Below are 9,531 nucleotides of genomic sequence, written 5' to 3' on the forward strand. Positions count from 1 at the left end.
AGTACTTAGTCATTCTTGCCCACTTCATAGCGGCGTGACCTTGTGCAACGCGTGATTTTATGAACGAACCTATTCATCGTAACCTTTAATAGTTGTTTATTTGAAATGATGGTGACGATAACATAAACTATCGATTTCTAACATAGTCAATAGTCATAACTTGCAAGCTATGCTTTCTCTATTCAAATCCGCTCTTGTCGGATTGGCCAACACTGGTAGATCCACGGGGCTCCAAGGTAAGGTTCTGTCACAGTAGCTGGTTTGCGGACGAGGGGTAGACTTGTCACGCTGCAAACTGTTCAATGTTCCTTTATCTCATCAAAAAACATGACAAGACTGGCCCCGTGTTTTGTGAGTGTGAGAGAGTGCTTGACAACTAGCTCATGTTGGAAATGGACGCGAGTAGTGTGGACGAAATGGAGAAAAGATTGGAGAAGAAACAGCCGAACAATATTAGGTGTCAGTTGTGATATGGAGCGGAAGGATGAGGGTCACGGATCTGAATGGGCTGTAGTAGGAAGACAGGAAGAAGAGAGATCCTGATACAGGAAGCGATGGAGCGTCTAGTAAAGAACGCATAAAGAGGGCCAAGGTTGGAAACATCAATAGTAGTGATGTGTTGTAGTGGAAAGTCGTGATGGTGTTTGATGAGACCACAGGGCTTCATTTACACACTATCCGACTAACCAATGTCAAAGAGAAAGAGAGAGGTGTGAGGTCCAACTGGCCCGGTTCATTAGAAAAGGAAAAGATTGCAAATATTTTGTAGTTGTCAGGCTCATCAAGGGAAGATAATGCAATTGGAAAAGCTTTACTGGGAAGAAGATGAAAAGTCATGTCCTGGGTTTTTATGCTTGGTTGAGTAGAGTCATCGCTGGTGTCCCAATATGTCCACATGATATTATATAACATGTGATGGGAGGCAGAGTGGTTGAGTAGAGTCATCGCTGGTGTCCCAATATGTCCCCATGGTATTATATAACATGTGAAGGGAGGCAGAGTGGTCGAGTAGAGTCATCGCTGGTGTCCCAATATGTCCCCATGATATTATATAACATGTGAAGGGAGGCAGAGTGGTTGAGTAGAGTCATCGCTGGTGTCCCAATATGTCCCCATGATATTATATAACATGTGAAGGGAGGCAGAGTGGTCGAGTAGAGTCATCGCTGGTGTCCCAATATGTCCCCATGGTATTATATAACATGTGAAGGGAGGCAGAGTGGTCGAGTAGAGTCATCGCTGGTGTCCCAATATGTCCCCATGATATTATATAACATGTGATGGGAGGCAGAGTGGTTGAGGCCAAAAGGTTGATCAGTAGGAAAGAAGTGAAAGCCTGCCGGTCCTGATGAAGGAGCTAGTTAGCTGTGAATGGTTGCCCTACAAACCAACCAGTTAGATGAAGAAGGAGCTAGTTAGCTGTGAATGGTTGCCCTACAAACCAACCAGTTAGATGAAGAAGGAGCTAGTTAGCTGTGAATGGTTGCCCTACAAACCAACCAGTTAGATGAAGAAGGAGCTAGTTAGCTGTGAATGGTTGCCCTACAAACCAACCAGCTAGATGAAGAAGGAGCTAGTTAGCTGTGAATGGTTGCCCTACAAACCAACCAGCTAGATGAAGAAGGAGCTAGTTAGCTGTGAATGGTTGCCCTACAAACCAACCAGCTAGATGAAGAAGGAGCTAGTTAGCTGTGAATGGTTGCCCTACAAACCAACCAGCTAGATGAAGAAGGAGCTAGTTAGCTGTGAATGGTTGCCCTACAAACCAACCAGCTTGATGATCTTAAATAAATGCTCATGCTGTATTCCTGCAATCTTTTGCAACACGCTTGACTGGCTGCCCGCAGCCACTATTATATTAGCTGGGCTTTCTAGCTAACGGCTTTAGCTAGCTAGCAGCAATATTAAACTATGATTGTTTGTTGTCCAGGTGTCCTGCAGAGTCATCTGAAGGTCCTGTCTGCTGGGATGAAGACATACGAGGTGCCTCCAGACTACAGCGGTAAGCATCTTTCTTTGCCATGTACCTTCAGCATTCAATCAGTTGACCTGGCTTCCTAGAATGGATGAAGCATTGTGTTGACCTGGCTTCCTAGAATGGATGAAGCATTGTGTTGAACTGGCTTCCTAGAATGGATGAAGCATTGTGTTGACCTGGCTTCCAGAATGGATGAAGCATTGTGTTGAACTGGCTTCCTAGAATGGATGAAGCATTGTGTTGACCTGGCTTCCTAGAATGGATGAAGCATTGTGTTGACCTGGCTTCCTAGAATGGATGAAGCATTGTGTTGACCTGGCTTCCTAGAATGGATGAAGCATTGTGTTGAACCCTCTTATCTAGAATGGATGAAGCATTGTGTTGAACCCTCTTATCTAGAATGGATGAAGCATTGTGTTGACCTGGCTTATCTAGAATGGATGAAGCATTGTGTTGAACCCCTCTTATCTAGAATGGATGAAGCATTGTGTTGACCCCTCTTATCTAGAATGGATGAAGCATTGTGTTGAACCCCTCTTATCTAGAATGGATGAAGCATTGTGTTGACCTGGCTTCCTAGAATGGATGAATCATTGTGTTGACCCTCTTATCTAGAATGGATGAAGCATTGTGTTGAACTGCCCTCTTATCTAGAATGGATGAAGCATTGTGTTGACCTGGAACCCCTCTTATCTAGAATGGATGAAGCTTCCTAGAATGGATGAAGCATTGTGTTGACCCTCTTATCTAGAATGGATGAAGCATTGTGTTGAACCCTCTTATCTAGAATGGATGAAGCATTGTGTTGAACCTCTCTTATCTAGAATGGATGAAGCATTGTGTTGAACCCCTCTTATCTAGAATGGATGAATCATTGTGTTGAACCTCTCTTATCTAGAATGGATGAATCATTGTGTTGAACCCTCTTATCTAGAATGGATGAAGCATTGTGTTGACCCTCTTATCTAGAATAGATGAAGCATTGTGTTGACCCTCTTATCTAGAATAGATGAAGCATTGTGTTGAACCCCTCTTATCTAGAATGGATGAATCATTGTGTTGAACCTCTCTTATCTAGAATGGATGAAGCATTGTGTTGACCCTCTTATCTAGAATAGATGAAGCATTGTGTTGACCCTCTTATCTAGAATAGATGAAGCATTGTGTTGACCCTCTTATCTAGAATGGCGATACGTTTGATGGTCATGGTGGTCATGGTGGTCATGGTGGTCATGATGGTCATGATGGTCATGGTGGTCATGGTGGTCATGATGGTCATGGTGGTCATGATGGTCATGGTGGTCATGGTGGTTATGGTGGTTATGGTGGTCATGGTGGTCATGGTGGTCATGGTGGTCAAGCATTCAGTTTGCATCATAACAACATTGCATCATATCCGTCAAGGTTTCTGACCACACACACACTTTGGCTACAGGTCAAGATCACCCAGACTCCATACACTGTTTACCGTGACCCCTCTCTCTGTGACCCCTCTCTCTGTGACCCCGTCTCTGTGACCCCGTCTCTGTGACCCCCTCTCTGTAACCCCCTCTCTGTGACCCCCCCTCTCTGTGACCCCCTCTCTGTGACCCCTCTCTCTGTGACCACATTTACATTTAAGTCATTTAGCAGACGCTCTTATCCAGAGCGACTTACAAATTGGTGCATTCACCTTATGACATCCAGTAGAATAGTCACTTTACAATAGTGGTGACTATAGTGTGACCCCTCTCTCTGTGACTCCTCTCTCTGTGACTCCTCTCTGTGACCCCTCTCTGTGACCCCCTCTCTGTGACCCCCTCTCTGTGACCCCCTCTCTGTGACCCCCTCTCTGTGACCCCCTCTCTGTGACCCCTGTAGAGGTTGTGCTACCTGAAAGACCCAAGCTGAAGTTTCTGAACAAGGTGCCCAACTTCAAGAAGGCGAGGAAGGAGATGAAGAAGCTAAGAGACATCCAGGGACCAGCCCAGACAGCCAACACCTTCACCAAGGGACAGTACGGCATCGTGGTGAGTGTGTGAGTGTGTGAGTGTGAGTGTGTGTGTGTGTTGAACACACAGAGAACTCCGTCTACATGCCTACGAGGGTTATGTGTTAATATAATCTCCCATCAGGGTCTGTGGATGTCGTTATATTGATCAACACTTCCCCCTAAAGGTCAATGTTCCAGAACTGTTCTGTGATTGATAAAAGTTCATTTATTTCTTCACTGTTTCAAACTTCCTCCTGTCATCCGCCTCTCCTCAGGCGCTGGGCGGGGGCTACCTCCTTCTAATCCAATCATCCTCCTCTCCTCAGGCGCTGGGCGGGGCTACCTCCACTTCTTATCCAATCATCCTCCTCTCCTCAGGCGCTGGGCGGGGGCTACCTCCACTTCTAATCTAATCATCCTCCTCTCCTCAGGCGCTGGGCGGGGGCTACCTCCTTCTAATCCAATCATCCTCCTCTCCTCAGGCGCTGGGCGGGGCTACCTCCTTCTAATCCAATCATCCTCCTCTCCTCAGGCGCTGGGCGGGGGCCTCCTTCTAATCCAATCATCCTCCTCTCCTCAGGCGCTGGGCGGGGGCTTCTAATCCAATCATCCTCCTCTCCTCAGGCGCTGGGCGGGGGCTACCTCCACTTCTAATCCAATCATCCTCCTCTCCTCAGGCGCTGGGCGGGGGCTACCTCCACTTCTAATCCAATCATCCTCCTCTCCTCAGGCGCTGGGCGGGGGCTACCTCCACTTTGGTCACATGGAGATGATTCGTCTGACCATCAACAGGAGGATGGACCCTCGCACCACCTTCGCCCGCTGGCGTATTAACGCCCCCTACAAGCCCATCACCAGGAAGGGCCTGGGCCAGAGGATGGGCGGGGGCAAAGGGAACATCGACCACTACGTCACACCGGTGAAGTACGGACGGATGATTGTGGAGGTCGGGGGACGGCTGGAGCTGGGCGAGGTGGAGCCTATCCTCAAGGAAGTGGCCAAGAAACTGCCCTTCCCTGCCAAGGTCAGCTCCCCGCTGGGGGTACTTAAATCTGCTCCTCTAAAGGGCCACATCTCGGGGTGGTGCTGGCCAATCACAGTAAGATCTGCTCCTCTAAAGGGCCACATCTAGGGGTGGTGCTGGCCAATCACAGTAGCATCTGCTCCTCTAAAGGGCCACATCTAGGGGTGGTGCTGGCCAATCACAGTAGCATCTGCTCCTCTAAAGGGCCACATCTAGGGGTGGTGCTGGCCAATCACAGGAGCATCTGCTCCTCTAAAGGGCCACATCTAGGGGTGGTGCTGGCCAATCACAGTAGCATCTGCTCCTCTAAAGGGCCACATCTAGGGGTGGTGCTGGCCAATCACAGTAGCATCTGCTCCTCTAAAGGGCCACATCTAGGGGTGGTGCTGGCCAATCACAGTAGCATCTGCTCCTCTAAAAGGCCACATCTAGGGGTGGTGCTGGCCAATCACAGTAGCATCTGCTCCTCTAAAGGGCCACATCTAGGGGTGGTGCTGGCCAATCACAGTAGCATCTGCTCCTCTAAAGGGCCACATCTAGGGGTGGTGCTGGCCAATCACAGTAGCATCTGCTCCTCTAAATGCAGGGATATGTTGGGGGAAAAACTAGTTCCCTATTAGGCTTGGGATATTGAATTATACTGTGGTAGCATCAGAGACCTCATTACATTCTACTGTGGTAGCATCAGAGACATCATTACATTCTACTGTGGTAGCATCAGAGACCTCATTACATTCTACTGCGGTAGCATCAGAGACCTCATTACATTCTACTGTGGTAGAATCAGAGACATCATTACATTCTACTGCGGTAGAATCAGAGACCTCATTACATTTTACTGCGGTAGCATCAGAGAGCTCATTACATTCTACTGTGGTAGCATCAGAGACCTCATTACATTCTACTGTGGTAGCATCAGAGACCTCATTACATTCTACTGCGGTAGCATCAGAGACCTCATTACATTCTACTGGGTAGCATCAGAGATCCTCATTACATTCTACTGTGGTAGCATCAGAGACCTCATTACATTCTACTGGGTAGCATCAGAGACCTCATTACATTCTACTGGGTAGCATCAGAGACCTCATTACATTCTACTGTGGTAGCATCAGAGACCTCATTACATTCTACAGCATCAGACCTCATTACATTCTACTGTGGTAGCATCAGAGACCTCATTACATTCTACTGTGGTAGCATCAGAGACCTCATTACATTCTACTGCGGTAGCATCAGAGACCTCATTACATTCTACTGCGGTAGCATCAGAGACCTCATTACATTCTACTGCGGTAGCATCAGAGACATCATTACATTCTACTGCGGTAGCATCAGAGACCTCATTACATTCTACTGCGGTAGCATCAGAGACCTCATTACATTCTACTGTGGTAGCATCAGAGACCTCATTACATTCTACTGCGGTAGCATCAGAGACCTCATTACATTCTACTGCGGTAGCATCAGAGACCTCATTACATTCTACTGCGGTAGCATCAGAGACCTCATTACATTCTACTGTGGTAGCATCAGAGACCTCATTACATTCTACTGCGGTAGCATCAGAGACCTCATTACATTCTACTGTGGTAGCATCAGAGACCTCATTACATTCTACTGTGGTAGCATCAGAGACCTCATTACATTCTACTGTGGTAGCATCAGAGACCTCATTACATTCTACTGTGGTAGCATCAGAGACCTTATTACATTCTACTGTGGTAGCATCAGAGACCTCATTACATTCTACTGTGGTAGCATCAGAGACCTCATTACATTCTACTGTGGTAGCATCAGAGACCTCATTACATTTTACTGCGGTAGCATCAGAGACCTCATTACATTCTACTGTGGTAGCATCAGAGACCTCATTACATTCTACTGTGGTAGCATCAGAGACCTCATTACATTCTACTGTGGTAGCATCAGAGACCTCATTACATTCTACTGTGGTAGCATCAGAGACCTCATTACATTCTTACTGTGGTAGCATCAGAGACCTCATTACATTCTACTGTGGTAGCATCAGAGACCTCATTACATTCTACCGTGCCACCTTATAGGGAGGACTATGAATCTGATTCTAAAGACGTCTATCATTTCCTCTGATTCTAATCCTATACCTGACCTCTAACCTCTGACCCCCCTCCACCAGGTAGTAAGCAGAGAACCTGGCTGCGATGGAGCAGGAACACTATACCTGACCTAGTGTAACCTCTGACCCCTCTCTCCACCAGGTAGTGTCCAGAGAGAGTCTGGCAGCCATGCAGCAGGAACACTATACCTGACCTCTAACCTCTGACCCCTCTCTCCACCCGGTAGTGTCCAGAGAGAGCCTGGCAGCCATGCAGCAGGAACACTATACCTGACCTCTAACCTCTGACCCCTCTCTCCACCAGGTAGTGTCCAGAGAGAGCCTGGCAGCCATGCAGCAGGAACACTATACCTGACCTCTGACCCCTCTCTCCACCAGGTAGTGTCCAGAGAGAGCCTGGCAGCCATGCAGCAGGAACACTATACCTGACCTCTAACCTCTGACCCCTCTCTCCACCAGGTAGTGTCCAGAGAGAGCCTGGCAGCCATGCAGCAGGAACACTATACCTGACCTCTAACCTCTGACCCCTCTCTCCACCCGGTAGTGTCCAGAGAGAGCCTGGCAGCAGGAACACTATACATGACCTCTAACCTCTGACCCCTCTCTCCACCAGGTAGTGTCCAGAGAGAGCCTGGCAGCCATGCAGCCGGAACACTATACCTGACCTCTAACCTCTCTCTCCACCAGGTAGTGTCCAGAGAGAGCCTGGCAGCCATGCAGCAGGAACACTATACCTGACCTCTAACCTCTGACCCCTCTCTCCACCAGGTAGTGTCCAGAGAGAGCCTGGCAGCCATCAGCAGGAACACTATACCTGACCTCTAACCTCTGACCCCTCTCTCCACCAGGTAGTGTCCAGAGAGAGCCTGGCAGCCATGCAGCAGGAACACTATACCTGACCTCTAACCTCTGACTCCTCTCTCCACCAGGTAGTGTCCAGAGAGAGCCTGGCTGCCATGCAGCAGGAACACTATACCTGACCTCTAACCTCTGACCCCTCTCTCCACCAGGTAGTGTCCAGAGAGAGCCTGGCAGCCATGCAGCAGGAGCAGCAGGACATGGAGCAGAACAACCAGAACCCCTGGACCTTCCAGAGGATCGCCAGGGGCAACATGCTGGGGGTCAGGAGGGTCCTCAGCCCCTTTGACCTCCACAACCACGGGAAGCACAGCGGAAAGTTCCACAACCCGGGCAGGGTGTGAGGGAGTCGCCGTGGTGCCCTCAAATACATTTTAACAGCTGACTGCAGTTTGGAACATGGCATGCATCCAAAATGGCTGCCTGTTCCCTATTCGCTGCACCACTTTTGACCAGAGCCCGGGTGCCACGTCAGACACAACCCATGGAGCCAAAATGGCAGCCTGTTCCCTATTCGCTGCACTACTTTTGACCAGGTGCCATGTCAGACACAGCCCATGGAGCCAAAATGGCAGCCTATTCCCTATTCGCTGCACCACTTTTGACCAGGTGCCATGTCAGACACAGCCCATGGAGCCAAAATGGCTGCCTGTTCCCTATTCGGCTGCACTACTTTTGACCAGAGCCCGGGTGCCACGTCAGACACAGCCCATGGAGCCAAAATGGCTGCCTATTCCCTATTCGCTGCACTACTTTTGACCAGAGCCCGGGTGCCACGTCAGACACAGCCCATGGAGCCAAAATGGCTGCCTATTCCCTATTCGCTCCAACCACTTTTGACCAGAGCCCGGGTGCCACGTCAAGACACAGTCCATGGAGCCAAAATGGCTGACAGTCACGTGGAGAATTCTCTCCTCCTGTGTGACTCCCTTATTGGAATGTAGCCTGTTGCTTGTCTGTACCAGATCAGTGATTGGTGTTCGATCAGGAAATAAAGACACTTGTCTTCTAATCTGTTTAATCTGGAGCCGTGTGAAGAATGAATGTTGGTGCCAATGGATGTGTTTGATGACCAACGTTGTTTGAAGATCATTATGTGCCGATCATGTGATCCGCCTGGTCATGTGATCCGCCTGGTCATGTGATCCGCCTGGTCATGTGATCCGCCTGGTCATGTGATCCGCCTGGTCATGTGATGTTGTTAGACACCAATATGTCACTCAAACCCAGTTTATTTGTCATATGTACAGGATATACACATGGTACACAGTACAATGAAATGCTGACTACAGGTTCACTCATTTAGTTGAGGTCTGATGGTGATAACACACAATGTCTCCACAGCTGCCTCTCTCTCTCTCTCTCTATAATATCATGGAATCAGGTTCACTCATTTAGTTGAGGTCTGATGGCGATAACACACAATGTCTCCACAGCTGTCTCTCTCTCTCTATAATATCATGGAATCAGGTTCACTCATTTAGTTGAGGTCTGATGGCGATAACACACAATGTCTCCACAGCTCTCTCTCTCTCTATAATATCATGGAATCAGGTTCACTCATTTAGTTGAAGTCTGATGGCGATAACGCACAATGTCTC

At 48.5% G+C, this 9,531-nt stretch overlaps 1 protein-coding gene and 2 long non-coding RNA genes across 52 annotated transcripts; 1 reads left to right on the top strand and 2 right to left on the bottom strand.

Annotated features, from left to right (window-relative positions):
- On the top strand, positions 1 to 8,951 carry mrpl16 (mitochondrial ribosomal protein L16). 14 transcript variants are annotated; one of them, XR_008129741.1, is made up of 6 exons: positions 4 to 236; positions 1,931 to 2,002; positions 3,839 to 3,987; positions 4,681 to 4,974; positions 8,083 to 8,539; positions 8,614 to 8,951. XR_008129741.1 is itself a non-coding variant. In XM_052514753.1 (5 exons), the coding sequence occupies exons 1-5, from the start codon at positions 170 to 172 to the stop codon at positions 8,050 to 8,052; spliced, it is 633 nt and encodes a 210-aa protein (XP_052370713.1). In that variant the 5' UTR covers positions 1 to 169; the 3' UTR covers positions 8,053 to 8,059. The 14 variants fall into 14 exon arrangements, 7 of the variants coding, with proteins under 7 accessions (XP_052370713.1, XP_052370710.1, XP_052370712.1 ...); XR_008129742.1 differs by having other exon boundaries at positions 8,694 to 8,951; XR_008129744.1 differs by having other exon boundaries at positions 8,775 to 8,951.
- Positions 2,427 to 3,267, bottom strand: LOC127927972 (uncharacterized). Its single transcript, XR_008129784.1, has 3 exons — positions 2,901 to 3,267; positions 2,718 to 2,754; positions 2,427 to 2,616 (listed from the first exon to the last, which is right to left on the bottom strand). It is a non-coding gene; the product is annotated as an uncharacterized LOC127927972 (long non-coding RNA).
- On the bottom strand, positions 4,983 to 8,191 carry LOC127927970 (uncharacterized). Of its 37 annotated transcripts, XR_008129770.1 has the most exons (12): positions 8,049 to 8,120; positions 7,887 to 7,967; positions 7,657 to 7,732; positions 7,343 to 7,583; positions 6,978 to 7,261; positions 6,812 to 6,943; positions 6,713 to 6,778; positions 6,515 to 6,679; positions 6,218 to 6,481; positions 6,119 to 6,151; positions 5,865 to 5,897; positions 4,983 to 5,633 (listed from the first exon to the last, which is right to left on the bottom strand). It is a non-coding gene; the product is annotated as an uncharacterized LOC127927970 (long non-coding RNA). The 37 variants fall into 37 exon arrangements; XR_008129763.1 differs by lacking the exon at positions 6,218 to 6,481 and having other exon boundaries at positions 6,548 to 6,679; XR_008129753.1 differs by lacking the exon at positions 6,218 to 6,481 and having other exon boundaries at positions 6,119 to 6,184; positions 6,548 to 6,679.
- Positions 8,952 to 9,531: the final 580 nt, after the last annotated feature.

This window comes from Oncorhynchus keta, unplaced genomic scaffold, assembly GCF_023373465.1.
Source record: "Oncorhynchus keta strain PuntledgeMale-10-30-2019 unplaced genomic scaffold, Oket_V2 Un_scaffold_20017_pilon_pilon, whole genome shotgun sequence".
Classification (NCBI taxonomy): domain Eukaryota; kingdom Metazoa; phylum Chordata; class Actinopteri; order Salmoniformes; family Salmonidae; genus Oncorhynchus; species Oncorhynchus keta.

What these genes read in the sequence shown, in the direction of transcription:
- mrpl16 (XM_052514746.1), top strand. Translation starts at nt 170, where the DNA reads ATGCTTTCTCTATTCAAATCCGCTCTTGTCGGATTGGCCAACACTGGT. An exon ending in TAGATCCACGGGGCTCCAAG is followed by an intron (nt 237 to 1,930) that starts GTAAGGTTCTGT and finishes TTTGTTGTCCAG; the next exon opens with GTGTCCTGCAGAGTCATCTG. An exon ending in AGGGACAGTACGGCATCGTG is followed by an intron (nt 3,988 to 4,680) that starts GTGAGTGTGTGA and finishes TCCTCTCCTCAG; the next exon opens with GCGCTGGGCGGGGGCTACCT.